We start from the raw sequence: 26,940 nt of genomic DNA, 5'->3' as shown, positions 1-26,940 counted from the left end.
TGCATATTTGGATGTATGTAATTAGGAATACTTGAACCTCTGCTGTCAGTCGCCCTGGTGGACGTTGTGGTGGTGGTGGTTCATACCTCTAACCACTGGTGGAGTAACATCAGCCTATTTTCATAATTAAAACTAGAGGCACCTAGTGTACGAGTTTGAGTGTGCTTATGGGGACAAAAGGATAGAATATTGGAAATCCTCGGAAATCCTGGATGCATGGTATCCACCACTGGCTAATCCATGCAGGAAATACTTAAGAGTTTGCAGTAATTTCAAGTATCCAACCTTTCCACGTTAGCTACTTCCCCATAACTATTTTTCTAGATTATTGCGCCCCCCCTCCCCCCTTTTAGAGCATACCAAATTCAGCAGATCCTTCCGTTATTTCTTTTACCATAAAGTAGACAATCTTTTGGCCCTGACGAGCTTCCTTCATGGCTGGAAACGAGTTAGTTAGTGGCAGCAAGTCTCAGGTGGACCCTGCCCTGTGCTCTCGGCTTTCATGGAGATTTTCAACATGCCTTCAAATCCCCACCTAACCAGTTTATAGGAATAGACTCCCCACCTAATGAGTTTATAGGAATACTTCTTTACAGCAACTCTAATAACTTGATCTTAAGATGTGGATGCTCTGTTACATTCATCACTATTTAAGAATTTAGTGGTCTTGATCTTTCTTTTAAATTTTGACCCTTTAGGAATTAATTCATGGATCTCTTTTGAAACTTAAATCTTTTCAGCCTTGGAATGAATTGTTTTTTCTATCCAGCCTACATCAGCAGAATAGGCCAACTTTTCTCCCCAATTATAAAATTAATACATATGTTTTATAGAAAATTTAGAAAGCAAAGAAAATTATAAACAAGAAAATAAAAGTTACCCATAATTCCCAAACCTAGAGGTAACTAATATTAACAGTTTGGGCCACATCTTCCAGTTTTGTTTCTAATCTTTGTTTTTAACGAAATGAAGTCCTACACACACACACATATACAGTTAAAGGTAATCATCATTTTTAGTGGTTAATTAGTATTCTATCATCAGTTTGCCATAATTTATTGAATTGTTCACTGTGATTAAACATATATGTTGTATTCAATTTTTAGACATTAAAAGTGATACTGTAGTTACATTTTAATAAAAAGTTAAAAATAGGGCTGGCTGGTGGTGTAGTGGTTAAGTTTGCATGCTCTGCTTCGGAGGCCCGCGGTTCATGGGTTCGGATCCTGGGTGCAGACCTACATGCTGCTCATCAAGCCATGCTGTGGTGGCGTCCCACATACAAAGTAGAGGAAGATTGGCACGGATGTTACTGCAGAGACAATCTTCCTCACCAAAAGAAATAAATAAGTAAATAAAAAGTTAAAAATAGCATATCTTTGTTTATAAAACATTGTTTTCACTTCTGGTTATTTAGGTTCTCAGAATTATTGGTTTAGAGGGCATAGATAATTATTAAAGCAGAAAGTCATGAGTTGGGAGTTAGGTTGAATTATTTGGGCTAAAGTATTGAGTACATAATACACATAGTGCTGTAATGGTAAGAGGGTCAGAACAATGGTTTTCTGGCCTGTGTGAGACTTACCTTGAAGCTTTGAAAAATACAGATATTCTGGCCCTTCTGTAGACCTACTGAATCAGAATCTTGGGAAGTGGGCTTCAGGCATCTGTAATTTTTAAAATATCTTCAGGCTACTTGGATGCACAAAAGAGTTGAGACTCACTCTTCTAGAATCATAGATGTTGGTGATGAAAGGGACCTTAGGTGTCTAGGTCATTTCTGTACACATAAGGAAACTGGCACTCTCAGGCTGGTACCATTTGCATGCTGTTAATTTGCCATCTTGTCTAGAACTCACTCTGTGTCATTCAGACTAACCTTCTCACTTCTCACCCAGCTCTCTTCCACTTCTGTACTCTTACTCACACTATTCTTCCCCGAAACATTTTTCCTTATTCCATGCTGTTAAAAACTGAGCGTAATCCTACCTCCTCCACATAGCTTTCAGATTCTCTCTTGCCCACATTTGTCTCCTTTTCAAAACTTCAGTGCTGTTTATGTGACACATCTCACTTGTTACACTCTGTTCTGTGTTTCAAGTATTGTCTTCTTTTGTTTATCCAAGCCTTTGTTTCAGGATTAGGTACGCAGTAGATCCTTTAACTCAGGATTTCGTCACTTTGGCACGGTTGACATTTTAGGCTGGATAATTTTTTGTTGTGGGGGCCTGTCCTGGGTATTGTAAGATAATTAGCAGCATCCTTGACCTCTGTCCACTAGATGCCAGTAGCACCCCTCTGCCCAGTAGTGACAACCAAAAATATCTCCAGACATTGCTAAATGTCTCCTGGGGATCAAAATCACCCTCAGTTGAGAACCACTGCCTTAGGTCGGTTACTTTGTCTATACTCTGGGCTCACTGCTTGCTCTAATTGCTAATGGGGGAGAGGATTTGTATCCACGCTGAATGCAAACAAATAACCTAAATCGCCATCCAGAAATGGCCGGGTATAGATTTGTCATTTCCTTTGTGTTAGCAAGAGACAACCCAGGCCTCAGACCTGGCCAGGTACCACAGTGTCTGGCCACACACCCAGTTGTGCAAGGAGTGTGAAATAGGTAGTGAAGAGACCAGAGAAAAGACCTGGAGACGGCGTACGAGACATATAGGTTTATTGGGACTTATGTTTAGGGAGTGTCCAGGGGCAGCTGGCTGGACAGAGTTGTGCACCTGCTACTGTGGGCAGAGAGGGGTTGTTTATATAGGCAGGGGACAAAGTCTATGTGCTTGCCAAGAGAGACTGCCCTTGGTGCAGCCAGCGTTCCCTGGAACAGCAGCTCACGTGGAAGGGCTCTGTGTTCCTTCAAGACATGATGTTCTTTGAGTGAGATCTGGGTTGGCCAGGCCATCCCAGCTGGTTGGCGTCCTGCCCAGGATGGGGCCAGGAGGACACAGGATTGTAATAGGGCACGTAGGTTATTGCTGAGCAGGCAAAGCCCTACACACAGGTTCGGGCAAAAGCGGGCAGTCAATCATTTGTTGATTAATCTCCTGGGAAAGAGACTCCTCTCTCTCCAGTCTGTTTGTGCCTCCTCTCTACCTGAGTGCCCAGGGGCTCTGTGGTTCAAGTGAAAAATTGTTGACATAAAAATGGACTGAGGACATTAGTCTGCAAAGTTTACTAAATCCCACTAAACATGTGTTATGACTTGATGGAGCTGGTTACTACATTTTGACCAAATGAATAATTGAAGTATTTTTCCTGTTTAATAAAGTTGATTTTTCCTTTCTCCAGTGTGTTGGTGGAATTCTCTTTTTTGATATTTCAGAGTGTATTTCATATTTCTTTATTTAACCTCTGGTTTTAAATGTTTCTTCGTATGACCTGAGTTGATCTGGATTAGACATCACTGACTCTGAGGAAGCCCCTTGGAAAGCACCTGGAGGGTTGGTCGCCTTCACTCTTGTGACCTCAGCTCACACTGTTATAGCTGACATAGTAACTTAGGACTTTTGGCTGCAAACCTAGGGCTCTTTCTGCTGTATCACACTGTTCTCAGTGGAAAGATTTTGTCAGCCAGAGCAGTTGGACTATCCTGTGAAGAACTGTGAGAAAAATTACACAACTAAGTGATACATGATGACTTTCTTGTATACAAAGTTTTAATATCATTTTAATAACATGGTTAATTTAAAGTCCATTATATCACCTCAGAAGTGGCTCCAACATCCTTTGAAATTTGTCCTGTTTAAAGAAACACAATAAGCAGCCTTTAACCAGTTTTGAGGTAGTAAAATTTGATGTAAATGAATCAATTTAATCATTTAAACTTAATGAATTTATTTTAATATAAATAAATGAATTTAATAATAATAAAACTTGCTGAGATGGTAAGTCTTGATAGCTATTAATGAAATCTTTACATTTTATTTTAAAAAATGATATATGTGTGAAAATGCTTATGATACAAGGTTAAGTGGGTGAAAAGGATACTAAATCATGACTATAATACACAACTATGTAAAAAACTAACTTTCATGTAGAAAAAAGGATTAGCTGGAAATAGACAAAATTGTTCACTTGGTTGTCTTTTCGTGGAGGGAATATCAGTAATTCCTTTTGTCCTTCCAAGTTTATATATTTTCCAAGGTTTCTATGAGTTTGTAATTCTTTTTTTTTTTTTTTTTGTGAGGAAGATCAGCCCTGAGCTCACATCCATGCCAATCCTCCTCTTTTTGCTGAGGAAGACTGGCCCTGGGCTAACATCCGTGCCCATCTTCCTCCACTTTATATGGGACGCCGCCACAGCATGGTTTACCAAGCGGTGCGTCAATGTACTCCTGGGATCTGAACCCCGGGCTGCCAGCAGTGGAGCAAGCATACTTAACCGCTATGCCATGGGGCCAGCCCTGAGTTTGTAATTCTCTAATCAAAGAAAACATTGTTTTTTAGTGCTTAGCCACAAACTTACATATTTTATATAATTGCTCTTAATGTGAATAGATTTTATATTTTGCTTTTTTTACTTATAAATGTTTCCATAGTTCTAGAACTTTTTAAATGATTTAAGAAGCTGCATAATATAAAATTTCTAGAAGAGTACATGAGAAGCTATTAACAGTAATTGCCGCTGGGAACAGGGACCTGCCTTCAAGTTTTATGCTTTTGTACTTTTTGTGATTTTACCTTGTGCATTTATTACTCTTCTAATAAATACTTTTACATTTTTAATGATCATGATATGTTTCTACTTACTGAGCCAAACTTTACTAAAATAGTAAATTTATAGCTTATTTAATAATTTCCCTATTGATAGACATTTAAGAGACTCCTAAGCTTTCACTATTATAGAAAATACTGCAGAGAAATGTTCTGGTGTAATTTTTTCTTCTTTGAGTCATTAATTCAGAATAAATAAATATATGTGTGTGTGTATATGTATATATACACACACACATATATATGGCTCAAGGGCTATGTAAGTTCATTGGCTACCTATTTGCCATTCAGAATTCTGGAATGGTTGAATCAATTTATAATGCCATCATGAGACTATAAGGGTATTGGTTTCACCCATAGCATCACCAGCATTGGGTGTTGGAAATGGTTATAGCTTTTTAAATGCTATGACAAATGTGGATAACAGAGCTATCAACTACCTATAGAACTCTTTTTGTATGTGTTAATTGCAATGATAGTTTGTCTTTTATGTGAATCAAGAAAAGCATGTAAAAACTTTTATATACCCCCCCTTTCTTATCTCTTGAATAAATAGAATCAAGCTATAGAAGTAGCCTGGGGTCACCAGCCTGCATTCTTGAGTTGGGTGGAAGGCAGGCATTTCAGTGATCAAGGTGAACATGTGGCTGAAATTAACAGACAAGTTGGTCAGAAACTTGGACTCGCAAATGGAGAACAGGTAAGCACAAAATGTGATGACAATGACTTTCATCTGATGTCACATAATATAGCCATGGAAATAAAATGGAAAGTTCAGATTTATTTTTTTTTAGGGGGTGAGATGATACCTAACTTGCGTGCTACTATAACCAGTCCAGGATATTCAAGTCGACTATGTACTGCATTGTTGAGTCATTATCTTGTAGTCCACCATGCTCCCTAGTTGATTTTGTATCTCACTGTCTATTTCACTCACTTTTCAGGTTCCCTAATTTTGTTTTTGTGCAATTATTTTTGCTTTATGAATTACTGAATTTTATCTACTATTATTGAACTTCATTTCATTTGTTTATGACAAGTTTTCTAACTTTGAAGGGTCATAATTGATTTTTAAAAATCTATCCTACAAAAGAGGGTTATTATTTTACCATTTTTGTCTTGCCTATAAATTTAGTGTGCTTAGATTGCAAACTCCAAAGCTTAAGGACTCATCTGTTTTGCCATTTTATTATATTCACCAATTTATTCCTTTTTAAATATTTTGAACTACAGAAGTAATACGTAGTCATTACAAATATTCTACAATTGATAGTAAAAAATGTTTTTCCCTTTCTCTAACCCCAGCCTCAGAATGAGTGTGTACTGTATGTTGGGATCTCACTAGACCTTTACATTTAAGGAATGAGATCATACATATTTTCTGCAATTTTTTCCCCACAAACTGTATCAGAGATGCCTTTCCACATATTACAAACAACTGAACATCTCTGTGAGTATGTATACATGGAATGGAATATTAAAAATTTAATTGCCAAGGCCAGAGGGCTGCACATTTAAAAATTTGATAATTGGAGCTAAATTGCCTTCTATTACCAGTTTCCCACAACAGTACACAAGAGTTGTCACATCTTTTTAACTTGTTTTGAACACAGACTGATTTTGTTCATGAATGCTTTTGATAATGAGAATACACCACTGATGAGAAATTCATAGGCCTAGCACTAGTCCTTTGCTTACCCTAAATTTTTCCTAGAATCTTAAAACTTTAGCACCAGAGTGACCTTCAAAATCCCTAACTTGGGTGCCTTGCTTTACAAACCTAGGGCAATGGAGTGTTTTCCCCAGGATTGCATAGCAAGTTACAGTTCTGCTCTCTTTGAGTATGTGGCACTTCCCTGTGGGAAACATCGGCTTCCTATTCCTGATCTTGATGTTTTCATCAGCACTTTGCACAGTCCTACTTGCTTTTAATTCCCCTTTGCTTCAAAGTGATCTTTTACCTGATTTTCTGCAGATCCTCTGTATTGTAACGATACCACTAAGGGACTGTCTCCCAAAGAATCATCGATAGGAACAGAAAGTAGACTGACTCGCCCATGACTCTAGCTTCTTGGTGGGCAGGAGCTGCTTTGTGCGTCCTCAGAATCACCCCTTTCAAAATGGGTATACAGGAGGTACTGAAGGGAAATTCATGGAGGAGTCGAGAGAGGCACTTGGGGAACTTCTGCTCCAATCCACAAAAGCAGAGAAGGAAGGGCCGGTTACCTGGATTGTACCTCTAATCCCCAGAAATGCCTGTAGAAGGGGAAAGAAAGTAAGATGGTGGATTCCAGCTTCTTGAGACACACTAGCATTTCATATATATCCATAGACTGGAAGAGGAGATACTTGTTTTACTTTACTTTTTAGCTGCTCGTGATTATACTTCTAAATAATTGTAAATAATTGGCTCTGATTTTTATTACAATGTGTTTTTTACTTTTCTAGAAGCAGCATGGCTTGAAGTTAGTTATAAAATGAACAGTTGCAAAACTTCTAGAAATAATTGAGTATGTGTATACTAGATCAAGCCATGACTTGATGACGTTGGTGTTTCTTCTTCCATTTTTTATTACATTTCTTTTGTTAATGGTTATCTGTTTTATTTTTTTAAAAACATGTGTTGTGCTTGGATATATTTTCCTTTATTCTATAATTAGTTGTGAAACAATTTTTCCTAAAATCTTGAGTATATCAAGGCCTAGCTAAGAATAAGTGCTTAGTAAATATTTGTCTAATGAAGGATGACACAGTACACCCATGCACACACACGCACGTGCAATTAGTTACCTAAAGAGAGAACTTCTTATTTTCTAGGGATATGAAAAAGTCTTTTAAAAGAGTTTTACATTTTAAATTTTTTTCAGGTGTTTCTCAAGCCATGTTCCCATGTGGTGTCTTGTCAACAAGTTGAGGTGGAACCCGTCTCCGCAGATGATTGGGAGATACTGGTAAAGAAAACAAAACGAGAACTATCCCATTTTAAGCTTACACTACTTCAAAATATCAGTGTCTTTAGATTTCTTTTTTTGAGCTTCATTATATATTCTGAGTTGGTTTGAGTAATAAGAATGGATCAAGATTTTCTTACTAGACATAGAACAGACAAAATGTAAAGTGAATTGATCTTTTTGTTTGTTGCTTCTAGGAGCTGCATGCTGCTTTGCTTGAACAGCATCTTCTAGATCAAATTCGAATAGTTTTTCCAAAAGCCATTTTTCCTGTTTGGGTTGATCAGCAAACTTACATATTTCTCCAAGTTGGTAGGTGCTATTACAGTGTTTGCCGTGACCCTCTGCACCACAGCACTGCGTCCATAGTAGAGGTGAACGTGCACTAATGAGCTTTATTTCCTACACAGTTGCACTAATACCAACTGCTACTTATGGAAGGCTGGAAACTGACACTGAACTCCTTATTCAGCCAAAGACTCGCCAAGCCAAAGAGGATACATTTTCAAAAGCAGATAATGCACGTGGAAAATTTCATAATTATGGAAGAGACCAAAAAGAATTGACAGAAGAACTTCAAACCAAGCAACTTCAATCAAATACTATAGGAGTCACTGGGTCTAATGAAACGGATTCAGAGGTTACAGTTGATTCGTCATCAACACCAAGCTTATGGACTATGATAGGAAGTATATTTTCATTTGGGTCTGAGAAGAAACAAGAGACATCCTGGGGTTTAACTGAAATCAATGCATTCAAAAATATGCAGTCAAAACTTGTTCCTCTAGACAATATTTTCAGAGTATGCAAATCGCAGCCTCCCAGTATATGTAACGCATCGGCAACTTCTGTGTTTCACAAACACTATGCCATTCATGTATTTCCATGGGACCAGGAATATTTTGATCTGGAACCCAGCTTTACTGTGACCTATGGAAAGCTAGTTAAGCTACTTTCTCCAAAACAACAGCAAAGTAAAACAAAGCAAAATGTCCTGTCACCTGAAAGAGAGAAGCAGGTGTCAGAAGCACTAGATCAAAAGCAAATTAGCTCAGACCATACTCAAGAAGCTGGTAAAGCCTGTGTGCTACAGATAGTCTGGAATGGACTTGAGGAATTGAAGAATGCCATGAAATATGCCAAAAATGTAGACGCTCTCCATCTTGGGAAAGTCTGGGTTAGTATAAATTTCATAATTATGGAGGAAATAATTTTATGTTGCTTGAACTTCCTCAAATTATGAATTAGAATAATATATATAATTTGAAAACCAGTATAATAAGAAATAGTGTCTCAAGTTCCTGCCGGGACAAATTTCTGATTGCAGGGTGAAGTCCTTATTTGGGTAGAGATTGTGTATTTTCTGGCTAAGTACACTTGGACACGTATAAGCTTAGACAGGTACAGGCCCAGAGAGGTCACAATTACTTGCCTGAGGTTACATAGCTAGTAAATAGAACTAGGATTCAAACCCAGGCAGACTGACTCCAGAATTCACGCTTAGCATGGAGTGTCCTACAGAGCCTCACATTTTTTTTTTTGCTTGAGGAAGATTGGCCCTGAACTCACGTCTGTGCCCATCTTCCTCTATTTTGGATGTTGGTTGCCACCATGTTATGGCTTGATGAGTGGTGTAGGTCTGTGCCTGGGATCCGAACCTGTGAATCCAGGGCACCAAAGTGGAGCGCGCTGAACTTAACCACTGTGCCACCGGGCCAGGCTAAGCCTCACATTTTTAATACCTGCTGAAGATTTGTTCCCAAGTTCTTGAAAGCAAAGGAAGGACTTGTTATGTATTTGGGAAAATGCCCAGTGTAGGGAGAAACCCATGGTGTGAGATGACCTTCCTGCCTGTGATGGCTCCTGGATTGATGTGTCCCCAGAAGGTGCTTAGCCTACTGGTGTCAGCTCTTTAACTTGTGTGGAACTGGGAGAGGAAGTAGAGCAACTAGTGTTCCACCTTCTCATCTTGGCCTCAAATGTTAATGCTGAATTTTATGTGAAATGAGTCACCAGCCCCTTTGATTTGAACTTAATTTTTTTTTTGTGAGGAAGATCAGCCCTAAGCTAACATCCATGCCAATCCTCCTCTTTTTTTTTTTTTTTTTTTGCTGAGGAAGACCAGCCCTGAGCTAACATCTATTGCCAGTCCTCCTTTTTTTCCCTTTTTCTCCCCAAAGCCCCAGTAGATAGTTGTATGTCATAGTTGCACATCCTTCTAGTTGCTGTATGTGGGACACCGCCTCAGCATGGCCGGACAAGCAGTGCGTCGGTGCACACCCGGGATCCGAACCTGGGCTGCCAGTAGCGGAGCGTGCGCACTTAACCGCTAAGCCATGGGGCCGGCCCCTGAACTTAATTTTTAACCATATAGAAATGAGACTTTGTGGTGATAAAGGGAGGAAATTGTGAGGAAAGGGAAGAAAAATAGGAAGGGAAGGGGGGTCTCCTTTGTAGATTTCTTTTACTCCCACAGTTTTATTTGTGACCTTTATCCAGGCAACTTACAAAGTTTTAATCTCATTGGCTTACATCATTTTCTAAAACTCTGGCCATTCGCTCATTATTTTCTGTTACCTCTAAACTCTTAGTTTAGGAGATCCCGCTACATCTTCAAAATCGAAATGTCTGAGCTGAACTTGTTATGATTTATCTGTTTCTATTAATGGTTCTACCATTAGGGGGGAATACCTTTTTATGTCCTTGAAATTGTACGGTGGGGATGGGGTGAAGAAGTGCTGATGGTCAAGTCCTGGGGACCATTAAGACAGCAGTGAGGAGCCTGCACTTCCCACTTGACCGTAAAGGTTGGGCGCCATGGGCAATGGGGAGTGGCAGTACTGGCAGCAGTTGCCATGAGGTACTCAAACAGACCTGACGTGAGAGATCAAAATTGATCAGATTATGAAGAAGATATACGAAGAAAGAAATGTAGGGGAAAAATTGAAATGTTTGTGACAATAACAATGCCTGAACCTGTGAATCGTGATAGCTTCTATAATTGCACTTGAATTCATAGAAGTTAATATTTATGGTATGGAATATTTTTAATCAAGCTTTGAATATATTTATATTTTTGTTTATTTTTAAATTTCAGATTCCAGATGACCTGAGAAAGAGACTAAATATAGAAATGCATGCAGTAGTCAGAATAACTCCAGTGGAAATTACTCCTAAAATTCCAAGATCTCTAAAATTACAACCTCGAGAAAATTTAGTGAGTTCAGTTTTATGTTATGTCACAGTTGTTTTTCATGGGTAGTGAAATTTCTAGTTGCTTTAGCTAAGTGATAAGAGTGTTCATACTCTGTTTTGCTAGAAAGTGAAAGAGGTCTTTTTTTTCCTTTTTATTTTATTCTGGTAAAATATATATAACATAAAATGCTTTTTTAACCATTTTTATGTGTACAATTCAGTGGCATTAATTACATTCATAATGTTAGGCAACCATCATCACTATCTATTTCCAAAACTTTTCCATCACCCCAAACAGAAACTCTGTGCCCATTAAGCAATAACTTCCCATCCCCTCCTCCCCTAGCTCCTGGTAACCTCTACACTATATTCTGTCTCTGTGAGTTTGCTTATTCTAGGTATTTCATATAAGTGGAATCATACAATATTTGTCCTTTGTACCTGGCTTATTTCATTTAACATGTTTTTAACGTTCATTTATATTGTAGCATGTGTGAGAACTTCATTCCTATTTATGCCTAAATAATATTCCATTGTATGTATATACCACATTTTGTTTATCCATTCATCTGTTGGTGGACACTTGGGTTGTTTCCACCTGTTTGGCCAATGTGAATAATGCTGCTATGGATGTAGGTGTACAAGTATCTGTTTTAAGTCTCTGCTTTCGGTTCTTTTGGGTCTATACCTGGGAGTTGAATTGCTGGGTCATATGGTAATTCTAATGTTTAACTTTTTGAGAAATCAAGAAGTCTTTAATAAGCGATACACATATTATGTATATTGTACCAAGCAAATATGGATAATTTGGCTTTTAAAAGATTGATATTTTGGCTACATCCGTATAATTTTAAAAAATTTCTCCTATGTTGTTTTGGTATTAATTACAGCCTAAAAGAGTGCTAGACTGTTTTACTTGTCTACTCTGTTAATTCTTTAGAAACTGGTGTGGTCAGGAAATGAGTTATTGAACTTAATTTTAAAATCTTTTTGATGGAGTATTATTATCTGTACCAGTTTAGGTTACCAGTTCTCAGAGAATTATAATACATGAAAATTATTATATTATATGTTTAAGAAATTGCAAACATGATTTAATCCTTCTCTGATAATTCAGGTGGTACTTTTGGTTCCTCAGGATCATGATGGTTATTATGTCATGGAAGAACCATTTTAAACTTTCTAGTTGATGAAAACCCAGATAAGACAGATTATATTATGTGAGGAAAACAAATAGAATAAATATGATTTCCATAACGGTATATAACTGAGCATTTAATGCATTGGCTGAATAGTCACAGTGATTTGTAGTTTTGTTTTAACTTTTTGGTTATTGATCTTGGTATTTTCAAAAGTTAGATCTCATGTACAAAAATAATTAGCCACTAGTCATTAGATTTTTTTTTTCACTCTCTGTAATGGGATGTTACTACAGAATTCCTTTCCTGTCCCGAGTTGCATATTTTAGTGGAAGCTTTATGACTTTGGCAGGGCTCTCTGGGCTGATTATATCACTTAGGACAGAAGGATGTTTGATTCTAAAGGAACTGTGAGTTGCTTTCTGATTCTGAAAGTCTTGATTTTAAATAGTTTTCATTTTCATTTTATGACTGCCTTTAGGTCTTTCATCCCATTGCCCAATAATATCCAAAGAAGTAATTGACTATTTCTGTGATTTTTAAGAATGGGAAAGTGATGTCGTTTCTTAAGTTAGCCTGCTTTTGGTGATGATCAAGTTCGGAACAGAGCTAATCAACAGATCTAAACTTGACTTCTGGATGAAGAGAGATAACAGAAATCGGCCAGTCAAGAAATGGTAGAATAGAAATTTATTTTCCTAGGCAGATATTAATCATCTTTCTATAGAATTTTTGTTATTCCCGTTTTTAATTTCAAATAGGCTTTAAAAACTTAATTTAAAAGCTTTAAAAATTAGCAATGTTTTTCTCAGAATTTCTTCATACTTCTTTTTTGTTTTTTTGTGAGGAAGATCAGCCCTGAGCTAACATCCTTGCTAATCCTCCTCTTTTTGCTGAGGAAGACCAGCTCTGAGCTAACATCTATTGCCTATCCTCCTCCTTTTTTTTTTTAATTCCCCAAAGCCCCAGTAGATAGTTGTATGTCATAGTTGCACATCCTTCTAGTTGCTGTATGTGGGATGCGGCCTCAGCATGGCCAGAGAAGTGGTGTGTCAGTGCACGCCCGGGATCCGAACCCGGGCCGCCAGGAGCGGAGAGCGCACACTTAACCGCTAAGCCACGGGGCTGGCCCTCTTCATACTTCTTGAACAATTTATTAACCCCCTAGTTATCGAGTAAATCAGCACTGTGGCCAGCTTAACAGAAAAAAAAGAAAAGAAAGTGACTTGAACATATAAAGAGTTTATTTTTCTCATGTATGAAGAAGTTTGGAGGAGCTCATAGGTGGTTAAAACTTGTCATCAAGGCTCTTGTCTCCTTTGGTCCTTCTCTTCCGCCATCCTTAGGCTGTGACTTTCCTCCTCTTAGATGCGAGATATCTGCTGTACTAATAGGCATCACGTCTGCATTCTTGGCAGCAGAGGGGAAGGCACATAGCAGAAGCCTTCTCCTTGCAAGATTTGTTTAATTAGGAAGAGAAATCCTTCCCAAGGATTGCTGATGGTACACCACTGGCCAGAGTTCAGTTATCTGTGTTTGTGCACATGCAAGCACGTACACACACACACACACACACACACACACACACACACGTACACACAGCTGCAAGCTGGGAATCAAGGAGTTTCGTTTCCCACTTCTGTAGTAGAAGGAGGCAGGAGAATGGGGTTGGAATCGTTATCGAGTGAGCCAAATTATGGTACATGTATCACTGGGCATAGAGAAAAGGAGCATTTAAAACTTTGCCACTTGTGTAAATATTTCTTCAGGCTACATTGTACTCGTTGTACTGTAATGTCAAATCCCAAATCTGTGCCTGTAGAGTATGAACATCCTTCCTGGTTTTGTAATAAGATTTACATTTTATTAGCAGGATAAGGTGTTAAAATAAGGTATTATCCTAATACCTAAATCCTTAGGTCACTGCTGTTCTTTCCTTTTCTCTGGTAGCCTAAAGACATAAGTGAAGAAGACATAAAAACTGTGTTCTATTCATGGCTACAGCGGTCTACTACTACCACACTTCCTTTGGTAGTATCAGAGGAAGAATATATTAAGCTGCAAATTAAAGATGGTGGGTAAATTTTATTTTGTTATTTTTCCTGTTGAAGAAGTCATAAAATTTTTAGTCTTTTTTCCAACTTGTGACATATGTGAATAGGAAACATAATTATAAATAAATAGTAGATTTTACATATCAAAGAATGCCTTTATTTAAATTTACATAAATTTGAAATTTAAAATGATAAATTATTTCATCTCAGCTTCAGTACTAACTCTACATTTATTGCTTTCTTTTCAATAGGGTTGAAGGAATTTTCTCTAAATATAGTTCATCCCTGGGAAAAAGAAAGAGAAAAAAATATTTTTCTGTTGAGTACTAATCTGCTGCAGAAGACCACAATACAAGTAATATTATTGAATTGTCACATGTGTATTATTGAATTGTCACATAGTATTCAATTGTCACATGTGATTGATAACAGAGTGTGAATTTACCTGTAAGACCTTGCATCTTGAAGTGTATTAGAAACTCGGATGATAAGAGTAAGGAATAACTTAATTTAAAATATTTTATTCTATAATCTCTTTAACTTATCTAAACAAATTATTGATTTATCCTATATTTAAAATGAATACCTCAGCATAATTAAGTTTCAAGAATAGAATTGATTGTGTTAACCGGCAAATGATCATTATTTAAAATTCTTCTAGTATTGAAACGAAGGAAAACTTAGCTCTAGGGGTTTGATTTTTTTTTTTTTTTGTGAGGAAGATCAGCCCTGAGCTAACATCCATGCCAATCCTCCTCTTTTTGCTGAGGAAGACTGGCCCTGAGCTAACATCTGTGCCGTTCTTCCTCCACTTTATGTGGGACGCCGCCTCAGCATGGCCTGACAAGCGGTGTGTCGGTGTGTGCCTGGGATATGAACCTGGGTCGCCAGCAGCGGAGTGCACGCACTTAACCGCTATGCCACGAGGCCAGCCCCAGGGTTTGATTTTTAAAATTCATGTTTTTACTTGAAGTTTTGCTGCACAACCCGTATTATTTTGGCAATTCTTAAATTCTCAGCTCTTCAAAAAATTACTTTTCAGATCACTTTTCTTCCAGAAGTATTTTAAAAGTGGCCTTTTTAGAATGTTGTGTTTTAGTTAGGATATTCACTCTTGTCCTCATAGAATTAAGGATGCTCTAGTCACTTAAAATTTCAGTGATTTGGAACTAGACATCGTTTCTCTACTTTTGAAATATAATTGAAGGAATACCGTTCAGAAAAGATACAAATGTAGGAATTGTGAAAAAAATAAATGTGACACAAATCAAAATTGCAAATAAAGATATATCTATAAAATGTATTAAGGAGATGACGTTCTTTACTGCTTGTTCACCGTAAATATTTATGTTCCTTGGATGGGTAAATTATTATTGTCAAGGCTGTTTTAAGTAATGATCTTGCATGCACAATATATCTTTTCTTTCTGCTATAACAGAATCAGCAGTTTGGTTTCCTGGGACCCTAGGAAAACAGGCAAAAGATGTAACTTGGAAATGTAAAACTGATTTTTCCTTGCTACTCTAGGTCCTTCTAGATCCTATGGTAAAAGAAGAAAACAGTGAGGAAATTGACTTTATTCTTCCTTTTTTAAAGCTGAACTGCTTGGGGTAAGAAGTTACGGCCAAACTAGCATGTTTAGAGACATGTTTGACATTATCTCTGGCAGGGTTTTTATGTGTAAATGTTAAAGTAGATGTTCATGTCATTGAATACTCTTACTAATGCATTAGTAGATATTTTTTCAAGGATTGCTTCTGTTTTCACACCTAGCTTAGTAATTTGCCTGGTCTTCTTAGATAACTGAAAAGTCTGAAGCTTATTAGAAATTTTACTTTGAGATTTGATTTGTGAGAAGAAAGTAACTAGATATGACCTGGATCATACGTGCTTGAATAAAACAATACTTCTTAGAGCTAATACATTTATTTTAAAAATTAAATCCAGAAACATTAGATGAATGTTTAAAAATATTTCAAATTAAGTTATTCCTTCACTATATTATTAATGTACTAATTGGGATTGTTTGTGTTTTCCTCAACTTTTAAAACAAACAAATCTGAAAAGAAACTCCTCTTAATTTCTTTATCTTTATACAATATGAGAATCTCATATAAACATTACCTCTTAGAATTCTTCACAGAGGCTTTTAATAGATGTAGTAGTAGTGGTTTGATTTCCTGTAATAGTATCATCTATAAATATTTTAGTAAAAGGATTAAACCATAAAGTAACAATGTTTAAATATAGCATAATATTGATGTATAAAGTAAAATCTCTTTAGTTCAGACTCTGATTTTAGGAATTAATGATATTTATCAGAAATAAAGTGGCAGTCAGAGTCAAGAAGTAGGTTGAAGTTCATGTTTGTATAATCTACAGATTGAAATGTGGATCTCAGAGGTGATGTTTAAGAGGAAATAAGTCTTCAATTATCCCAGCACTTCAAAAGCACCCATTTATGATCATGTTGATTACCAAACCAAAAATCATTTTAAGGGGGGTGTTTGTGTGTGTTAAGACAAATTCCTTGAGGAATCCTATTAGAACAAAACTTTTAGTTACTGCATATGTTTGAAAGTAATAAAACTAGTTTTAAAAGCTGTGACTCAGATTTGGCATTAATTTAATAATTCAATTATTTAAAGCACAAGGGAGAATTTCTAAGATTTTTCTCTTTTAAAAGTGATTAATTAGCCTGGGAGGGAACGTTTCAGAATTTTTTATAGCTAGATTTTATCCTGCTTCAGTGTTTTATCATGCAACAATTTATGTATTTTGCAGAGGAGTGAATTCCTTAGGCGTATCCTCCATGGAGCACATCACTCATAGCCTCCTGGGACGCCCTTTGTCTCGGCAATTGATGTCCCTTGTGGCAGGACTTAGGAATGGAGCCGTTTTACTCACAGGAGGAAAGGTGTGTGGTTAAAATGTGCTCATTCACTAACTAATAACTTTTAATTCCTCTCTCTCTGGGTTTTGATCATCTGTTATAGAGGGTTGTTAACACGAGATGTGGAAAGCATTCCTTCATTCATTCACTAATATTTTTGAGTGCCTGCTATTAGATATTGAGAAAGTGGTGATAAGATACATAAGGTGATGCCTTCCCTGCCCTTTTTCTGTAACAATTGATATGATTGTATGATTTTTCTTTTTCAGAGTGTTGATAGGGTTGATTGATTTTCACATGTTGAACCAGCCTCTGCGTATCTGTAATAAATCTCACTTGGTTGTGGTGTATAGAATACGTTCTATAAAACTGTGCTCTGTTTGCTAATATTCTGTTGAGGATTTTTGCATCTAAGTTCATGAGAGATGTTAGCCTGTAGTTTTCTGTTTTTGTACTGTCTTTGTCTGGTTTTGCTATCAGGGTAATACTAGCCTCATAAAATGAGTTGAGAAGTATTCCCTCCTGTTCTGTTTTCTGAAAGAGACTGTGTAAAATTAGTGTTCATTCTTCTTTAAATGTTTGGTAAAATCTCTAATGAAACCATCTGTGCCTGGAGATTTGTTTACTGTTAACTTTTTAATTATAAATTCAATTTCCTTAATTGTCTATTTCATCTTGGCAGACATTAGGTAGTTTGTAGTTTTTGAGGAATTGGTCCATTTCTTCTAAGTTGTTGAATTTATGAGCATAAAGTTGTTTGTAGTATTCTTTTATTATCCTTTTAATGGCTGTAGAATCTGTTGTAATGTCCTGTTTCCTGATATTGCTGATTTGTGTCTTCTCTGTTTTTAAAACAATCTTTGTCAATCTTGCTAAAGATCCCCTGCCCTTTTAAAGAGCTTACGGTTTTATTCTCTACCAACACAGTGTTGTTTCCAGGGGTATAGTGTGGTCTTTGTGAGTCTTTGTGATTTTTTTTCAATTCAAAATTTTAAGGCTTTTTCATTTCCATTCACTTTTAACTTCAGTATAATAACTTTTTTTCTCATTACCAGCTCAGATACTTTCTTCTGATTCTTATTTAAAATATAGTAACTGCTCCAGTAATCTAAGTTTCCACCTTAGGAAACTAGAAAAAGAAGAGCAAATTAAATCCAGTGGAAGCAGAATAAAAGAAATAGTAAGAATTAATAAGAATTTCCTAAAAACAGGAAATCAGTAGAGAAAATCAATGAAACCAAAAGCTGGTTCTTTGCAAAGATCAATAAAATTGATAAGCCTCTAGGCAGACTAAGAAAAAAAGAGAGAGGACACAAATTGTTAGTATCAGAGATGAAAGAGGGGGACATCACTACAGATCGCATGGACGTTAAAAGGATAATAAAATGGTAATGGTAATAGTAATAAACAACTATATGTCCAAAATTTGATAACCTTTATGAATGGACCAATTCTTTGAAAGACACAAGCGGCCAAAACTTACACAAGAAGTAATAGACAATATAAAAAGGCCTATATTTATTAAAGAAATTGAATCAATAATTAATAACCTTCCAAAACAGAAAGCACTAGGCCCAGATGGGTTCACTGGTGAGTTCTACCAAACACTTAAGGAAGAAATTTATACCAGTTCTGTATAATCTCTTTCAGAGGGAAATAGAAGCAGAGGGAATACTTCCTGACTCATTCTATGAGGCCAGCATTACCCTAATACCAAAACCAGACAAAGACATTACAAGAAAAGAAAACTACAGCCCAATATCTCCCACAAACATAGATGCAAAAATCCTCAACAAAATATTAGTAAATCAAATCAACCAATGTATAAAAAGAATTATACACCGTGATCAAGTGGGATTTATCCCAGGTATGCAAGGCTGGTAAAATATAGTAACTACTATATATGGTTTCCAGATTACCTATGTGAAATTTCAAAATGCATCATCATGGTAGAATATTTATTTTGAAAAAGCACTGACCTACTGACTCAGAAACCAGATGTCCACAGTCTTACCTGGGGGTGTCATGGTTAATAGAAAGAGAAAGCAGGAGACCTGGATTTGAGTCCCACCTCTGTCTTGTCCTTAGTGGCTGTGACCTCACGCAGTTTAAGTGTTAGTTTCTGCCTTCTTAGGATTAACCTCACTTGAGGAAAATAATATATATGAAAGGGCTTTGTAAACTAAAACGTACTATACAAATGTGAATTACTTTGAGTGAGGAGAAAAGGCCCTCTGTCTATGCAAGATGATTCTGACAAGCGGGGCCTATACCCCAGCACCCCTAATTTCTTTGTTCTTTGGAGCCCATTGATTTTAAACATAAATGCAATTCTGTAAACTATAATGATGGTAGTATTTGTTGAATACCTGCTAAATTTCAAACTTTGCACAACAAGCTTGGCTGTTTTTCCAGTCCACAGTAATGAAAAACAAATGTTAGAACTGGTACGGGGCTGTTAAGCTAGACTAAAGAACAATGGTAAGAAATAATAGTAGCTTGAGGGAGGAAACTTATATTAAAAGAACTATAAAAACCTACCAACGTCCAGCCTTTCTATGGGGCACTATGGCAATGTTTAGCAAAATTTTAAATATACATACTTTTTTTTTTCATTTTAAATATGCATACCTTTTGATGTAGTAATTCCACTTCTAGAAATTTATCCTAAAGGTATAAGCTGACAAATAAGTCAACTTATATGTATATGGATATTTATTTTAGCTTTACTTATAGTTGTTAAAAATTGGAAGCAGCATAAATATACACTAGGAAGGGCCTTACTAAGCATATTATGGTCCAATACCTCCCCACAGTGGTGGTGTACTAGGGAGCTGATGCAGCTCTATGTTGATTAGAAGAACAGTGATTTATTGTAAACCTGTATGAATACTGTAATCCCATCTTCATAAATTCACAGAAAATGTATGTGGAGTGTCTGGAAGGATGATACATCAAAATGTTTGACAGTGGTTACTTCTGTGAGGTGGGGTGATTACAGAAGATTTTTTACCTTTCTCTGCTAAGTGTTTATAATTATTTTGTATTTTTTACATATTATGTTATAATCAGGAAAAAATAAAGCTTTTACTTGAAAACAGAAAGTGCACATTGGATCAAAAACCCTTTGTGGTCTGGAGTCACGTAATATAAAAGTAGACAGTTCTACTCACCTTAATAGTCTCTGAGGCCCACACTGTACAGTAATAGGTGATCACAGTAATACTGTAAATCACCAAGAAACTGTGAATTAAAATTACAATTAATTTAAGGTATAGAGAAGTGGGTAATAAATTTTTTCCATTAAAAATAGTTGAAATTAAATGGGAATAAATTTCATTTATCTAGAAAAATTATTTAATATTCACATTATTTCCTTCTAGTAACAAATAATGAAACATTACCTGTTTTTAAAGGTAAAAGATTTAAGTAGTAGTGATTGTTTTAACTAACAAATTGTAAATGAAACAAATTAGATGTTTATTTTCTATCTATGTACTATAATGAACATAGGATACAGCCAGCTCTTAGCAGCTTAAAAGAAAAACTGTAGTTTGGTAACACCTGCATATCTCACACAGCAACTAAACTGGTATATGCTATCTTTTTTTTTAACTTTCTCAAAGCAATTGGTTATTTTTAGTGTTAGTACAAATTGAGGTTGGAGCTGGAGTGGAGAAATGCTTCTTTTTATGGTGTTTATATTCCTGAGATTGTATTGTCATCTGTTAACCTTGCCTGTGTTTATATAATACTTGAATCCTGCCATTAAGGCTAGGAGGCTGGAGCCTTCTGGTTTCTTCATAGAACATTATGTATTTTTCTTTGCTCGACTTTGAGTATTTAGCAAATAATTCTTTCCCGCTTATCCTGCAGTGCTGTCTTACAACTTCCTCAATCCAGGTTTTCACTCCTTCCTGTTAATTTACTTTATGCTGAATGTCACCCAGCATAATCTGGTCCCAGACTCCCAGGGATGTGATTTTTGTTTTTTTTCCCCAGCTTTACTGAGATATAATTGATATATAACATTGTGTAGTATATACTTGATTGATGAGGCTGAATCTTGTTGGTTGCCACAGTGACAGGAGTTATTTCTTGAATGAATATGTTGAGAGTTCTTATGAAGCAGTTATTTTCTAGGGGAGTGGAAAATCAACTTTAGCCAAGGCAATCTGTAAAGAAGCATTTGACATATTGGATGCCCACGTGGAGAGAGTTGACTGTAAAGCTTTACGAGGTATGAATGTGGTTAACACTCTACATAAATCCCTTTTTTGGTAGAAAGACAGAAATGTTATTATTTAATGCTGTTACTCTAATAAATACAATCTAATACTAATCTAATCTTTATTTAACTTTTCTGTCTGTCGTTTAGTCATTGAAATTCCTTAGAAATTTTAAATCTTTGGCTTTCTAATGTTTTTAATAAAATTTTTAAAACTCTCTGTATCTGATGGAGGCCTTTTTTTCCCTAGCCAAAGCTCTTTGTAGAGTATATTCCTGGAAAAGCCAACTTACACCACTCTGAGAAATTTAGTATTTAGAATATACTCTAATGGGTATAAATTATCTCTGAATCGCTGTGGGAACTTGGTAGAGTGGTTGGCTCAGGGGAGGGAAAGGGGGTGGCTGTGGACAGCAAAGAGGAGAATTACAGTTTACCATATACACTTGGTACTTTTAAAAGTCTTAATAACATTTGCATTATTACCTATTCAATTAAAAAAAAAGATTGGAAAGATTTTACTTTGAGTAGTTAATTTTCTTTTCCCTTAGCTTCCACTACCATATAGTCCCAACTAGTCCTTGTACTCAGTTTTTTTTAATCTAGTATACAATAAGCAACTGAGAAATAGCCTTTGAAATCCCATTACTTCATAGGCTGTAAAGATGGTTTTAGAGACATTGTCCATCTCTCAGAGTTCTGCTTGAAGCCACATGGTGAATATTTTGTTATAGAGCTAAGTAACAGGAACTCTTTACATTGGCTTGTGGATTGGTATGTTTTCTATTGTTTGAAAATTAAAGCTTTGTAATTCATCAGAAAGTTCAAAGCCAAATTTATGATTCAAATATAGCAACTCTAGGATCTCTAGGCAGCTACATTTGTGTTTGATTTTATCTGAATTTTGATTCCCTACTCTCCTTTTTTTTTAAATGCATTTTTTTTTTTTGAGGAAGATTGGCCCTGAGCTAACATCTGTTGCCAGTCTTCCTCCTTTTTTCCTTTTTTCTCCCCAAAGCCCCAGTAGATAGTTGTATGTCATAGTTGGTACATCCTTCTAGTTACTCTATGTGGGACGCCACCTCAGCATGGCTTGATGAGCGGTGAGTAGGTCTGCACCAAGGATCCAGATCGGTGAACCCTGGCCACCAAAGTGGAGCACGTGAATTTAATTGCATATGCCACTGGGCTGATCCCCCCACTCTAATTTATATTTTCCCACATCCTGCTTTTATTTTATTATTATGTTGTAAGCCATCTGAAATTCTCTATGGAATGATGCTAGGTATAAATAAATACCTACATACATAAATTATAGTAGCATATTCCTTTTTCCAGTTTTATAAAATTCAGTAGTTTACTGAGTCCTTTGAGGCTGTGTTAATTAAACCATGTTAATCTTTAACAAATTTTTGTGATTGGTGTATTAACAAAATATGGATTGAATTTTCGTAGTTAAATCAATATTGAGGTTTTCTAATGCTTTCAAAAGGGCAGTCTAAACTTTCCCAGCTCTGAAATAACATTAAAACCATTTCTTATCTTCTGTATAAAGGAAAAAGGCTTGAAAACATACAAAAAAACCTAGAGACAGCTTTCTCAGAGGCGGCATGGAGGCAGCCTTCTGTTGTTCTGCTGGACGACCTCGATCTCATTGTGGGCCTGCCTGCTCCCCCGGAACACGAGCATGGTCCCAACGCTGTGCAGAGCCAGCGCCTCGCACATGGTAACGCATCACTCGCTGACTTCAGGCCTTGTTCTTTTGTCAGACAGCATTCGTAGTCTTCATGGTAAATCTGCTCTCTTCAGAGAATGGAATATATGCTACATTATGTTGCTGTGGAGGCCTCTGGTAGCATTCTACAGTTGTCCTGTATTAGCAACATTGGTAGAGTAAGAGCAATGTGAAAATTCTGCAACTTCATGGTTAGTCTTTTGGGGCCTTTTCATTCTCCTTTACTTATGAGAAATTGTTTAATTGTACGGATTTACTCTTGCTTTTGTTCATTTGACAAATATTTGTCGAATGCTTGTGTACAGTCTGTATTCTCAAAGTCTAGGAGAGGAAGGAAAAGTACACAGACAATTTTAGTGCAGAATACCGATAGTAATAATGATAGCTGCCCTGTGTTGAGTGCCCTCTCTGGGCTAGGGGTTTCTTTGTGCTCCACATGCAAATAATCGCTTGATTTTACAGACGAGTAAATGAAAACTCAAAGAGATGAAGTAATTTCACCACGGTGACACAACTAGGAGGTAGTAGGATATGCTCTGCCAGAAGTGTGTGCAGGGTACAGTAGGAGCGCATACACTAAACTGGGGCTGGTGTGGGGGTAAGAAGTTGTTAGGGAAGGCTTTTTGAAGGAGTCGATAACTGAGATGAGTTTGGTGGAGAGTAGGAATTAGCATGAAGCAGCTTCATGCTGGTGAAGAAGCAAAGGAAGTGTGGTCCACAGGCAAAGGCACAGATGTACAAGAAATCATGTAGGGACTGTTCCACTGACTGGAGCTTAGAGTTCAAGGAGAGGATGAGCTGGGGAGGGGGAGGCTGGGGCCTAGAGGATCTGGTAGCATTCAGCTACCTCAAGATTCTTGAGAGCTGAAATATATACAAAATGCAACCACAGTGGCTTGGGTTGTTATAAACTAGTGTTAGTCTCACATTTTGAATCCTGTAGCATCTGTGAGACTTGATAGTCTAGTGTTTAAGGGAATGCCTCAAATTTCTAGGTCAGGACTCAGATATATATGATTACTGCCTGTTTCAGTTCCAACTTCATACCAACCAAACCTTGCAAGACCTGGGGTGGAAAGAGATTATTCAGGAAGTCATAAGAATGTGAGCTATATTTTGCTTGATTAACAGAACACAATATTGAAATTTATCATCCTTCTATAATATTTACTTCAAAGACTCCTTTTCATTTACTTTAAGGATCCGGAAGTAAGGAACCTCACTAGGCTTTGTTCTGATTATACAGACTGAGTTTATAGTGCCTCCTCTGCCTCCATTTGATTGACTAGAGCCTGGCCAATATTAGGTCTTCAATAGAGAAACCAGTGAATGAATGGAAGGTTTAATTTTTAAAAAGTATGAATGAACCATACCATTCATACTCCACCTTAAAGCTTGACTTTAGGTTATCATTATTTTTAATGAATGTATAATTTTAAAATGTCATGTTTATGTTTACTAAGCTTTTACACTAAATTCCTCGATTCTAGCTTTGAATGATATGATGAAAGAGTTTATTTCCATGGGAAGTTTGGTTGCACTGATTGCCACAAGCCAGTCTCAACATTCTGTGCATCCTTTACTTGCTTCTGCTCAAGGCATTCACATATTTCAGTGCGTTCAACATATTCAGCCTCCTGATCAGGTAACATACTACTTGTGGTTGAATTGTTGAATTGTTGAAATCTTGATTGTTGAAATATGTCTCTCTTTATATAAATTATTTTTCAGTTATATTAATGATTTATGGCTTTACACTTATGCTTATGTTAATGTTCTTAAGAATGTTTAAAAGTTGACATTTGGTGCATGTTTTGCTTAGATGCACAATTTTCATTTATAACCACCTGAAATGTTACTATGTACTTTCCAAGGAAATGGCTTTTTTGAAAAAAGCATTTCTTCTTTTTTTTTTCATTAAAGTCTTCTTTTTCTGTTACATGTAAAAAGAAACAAAAACCCTAAAAATTCTGAACTGCTTCATTTCCCATTGGTGAAATCTATAAATACATCATGGAAATTAGAATTTTTTTCAGTTTTATTGAGGTATAATTGACAAATAAAATTGTATAAATTTAAAGTGTACAACATGATGATTTGATATATGTATACACTGTGGAATATTTACCACAATCAAGTTAATTAAGACATCCATCACCTCACATAGTTACCTTTTTTAAGCATTTCTTCTTAATGAGAAAGAGCAGTGAGAAATGCAAATAGCTGTCTTTTAAAAATTTGATTAACTAAACATTTTTTTTTACCTACACTAATATTCTGCACCTACTAAGATTCTGGCACCCATTTTCAATGTGTGGGACTTTTCCCCCATACCACCAAGCGATTTTCAGACACCAGCTGGGTGTCTTACAATTCAACTCAATTCTGACACTCTCTATCTGGAGACAGCATCAGATGCCACAGGTTAAGAGCTCAGTCCCACAAGACTGCCCTCCACTTCAGATGCCAATCACAAGTCCAGGTTGCTACCTGTGCTTCTGACTGACTGGCTGTAAATCAGAGGTTCCCACCACCCCCTCCTTGGGTTCAATTAATTTGCTAGAGCGGCTCACAGAACTCAGGAAACTAGTTTACTCACTAGATTACTGGTTCATTACAGAGGATCTTAAAGGATACAAATCAACAGCCAGATGAAGGGAGATACACAGGGTGAGGTCCCGAACACAGGAGCTTCTGTCCTGGTGGAGTTTGGGGCCCCGCACGGTGGCACGTGGAAGGGTTTTAGTTCATCAACTTGGAAGCTCTCTGAACCCGCTCCTCTTGGGTTTTTATGGAGGCTTCATTACAAGGCATGATTGATTAAATCATTGGCCATTGGCAGTTGACATAACCTCCAGCCCTTCTTTTCTCCCCGGAAATCAGGGGGTGGGACTAAAAGTTTCTGGTTCCCCTGGCAGCCAGCCCCCATCCTTAGGTGCTTTCCAAAAGTCACCTCATTAACATAAGCTCAGTTGTGGTTGAAAAGGGTTTGTTATGAATATCAAGACAGCTTTATCACTCGTATCACTTAGGAAATTCTAAGGTTTTAGGAGCTCTATGCCAGAAACAGGGACAAAGACCAAATACATAATTCTTATAAACCACAATATCACAAGCACATATGGCGCATCGTCCCCTTTGGGGACTCATGTTCATGATGGTTTTAGTGGCAGTGAGCTCGAAGAAGTATATTCCGGGACTGGCAAGCACATTTTAACTTCTTATTGAAGATTCTTACCTAGCATCTACCCTAAGTATTCAGACCCTCTGCTAATTAACTGTTATTGAAGAACAAAACTATTATACCTATTACTAAGCATAACAGAATGGTAGTGGTATTGGTCATTGAATATGTTTTTAGAAATAAGTTTTATGGGAACAAAAAAAAACACTCTTAAAGGAACCAGATATTACTAAGAAGGCTTCTTAGCTGAGAAAGAAATAGCAATCATTTATCAATGTGATTTTTTTTTTTACAACTTTATTGAGGTATAATTGAAGACAACAAACTCGGTATTTAAAGTGTATAATTTGATGAGTTTTAACATATGTATATACCATGAAACCATCACCACAATTAAGGTAGCAAACGTTCTCATCACTCCCAGAAGTTTCCTGGTACCCCTTGGCGTCCATCCTTCCCCCACCCCAGACAGCATCAATCTGCTTCTGTCACTATAGATTGCATCAACCTGATTTTCCTCAAAATATATGTACTAAAATTTATAGTTGAGTAAAATTATAAATTTGAATTTTGTGCTTTTTATTTAGGAGCAAAGATGTGAAATTCTGCATAATGTAATCAAAAATAAACTGGACTGTGACATAAACAAGTTCACTGATCTTAACCTGCAACGGATAGCTAAAGAAACTGAAGGGTTTGTGGCTAGAGATTTTACAGTGCTTGTGGACCGAGCCATGCATTCCCGTCTCTCTCATCAGAGTATATCCACTAGGGAAGGTATGTGTTACTATTAAAACTAAAATTTGAAATCTTCCTTCCATTGTGGAGGAATGTAATTT

General features: G+C 36.7%; 1 protein-coding gene across 4 annotated transcripts in view; it reads left to right on the top strand.

The window, feature by feature from the left end:
* Positions 1 to 26,940, top strand: part of PEX1 (peroxisomal biogenesis factor 1) — a 42,683-nt gene that overhangs the window by 771 nt on the left and 14,972 nt on the right. For all 4 annotated transcript variants that reach the window (XM_087420073.1, XM_004431340.3, XM_087420171.1 and 1 more), the window contains 13 exons: positions 5,279 to 5,422; positions 7,590 to 7,673; positions 7,871 to 7,985; positions 8,084 to 8,850; positions 10,771 to 10,890; positions 13,958 to 14,081; positions 14,313 to 14,416; positions 15,589 to 15,671; positions 16,846 to 16,978; positions 21,098 to 21,194; positions 22,738 to 22,908; positions 24,408 to 24,562; positions 26,689 to 26,878. In XM_087420073.1, coding sequence (XP_087276199.1) covers positions 5,279 to 5,422; positions 7,590 to 7,673; positions 7,871 to 7,985; positions 8,084 to 8,850; positions 10,771 to 10,890; positions 13,958 to 14,081; positions 14,313 to 14,416; positions 15,589 to 15,671; positions 16,846 to 16,978; positions 21,098 to 21,194; positions 22,738 to 22,908; positions 24,408 to 24,562; positions 26,689 to 26,878 — 2,287 coding nt within the window. The remainder of the gene's footprint in view (positions 1 to 5,278; positions 5,423 to 7,589; positions 7,674 to 7,870; positions 7,986 to 8,083; positions 8,851 to 10,770; positions 10,891 to 13,957; positions 14,082 to 14,312; positions 14,417 to 15,588; positions 15,672 to 16,845; positions 16,979 to 21,097; positions 21,195 to 22,737; positions 22,909 to 24,407; positions 24,563 to 26,688; positions 26,879 to 26,940) is intronic.

The sequence above is a fragment of the Ceratotherium simum genome, chromosome 1, assembly GCF_057802395.1.
Source record: "Ceratotherium simum simum isolate JZ-2026a chromosome 1, ASM5780239v1, whole genome shotgun sequence".
Taxonomy (NCBI): Eukaryota; Metazoa; Chordata; class Mammalia; order Perissodactyla; family Rhinocerotidae; genus Ceratotherium; species Ceratotherium simum.
The sequence above is the reverse complement of the archived record's forward strand: the minus strand, read 5'-3'. Positions and strand labels throughout refer to the sequence as shown.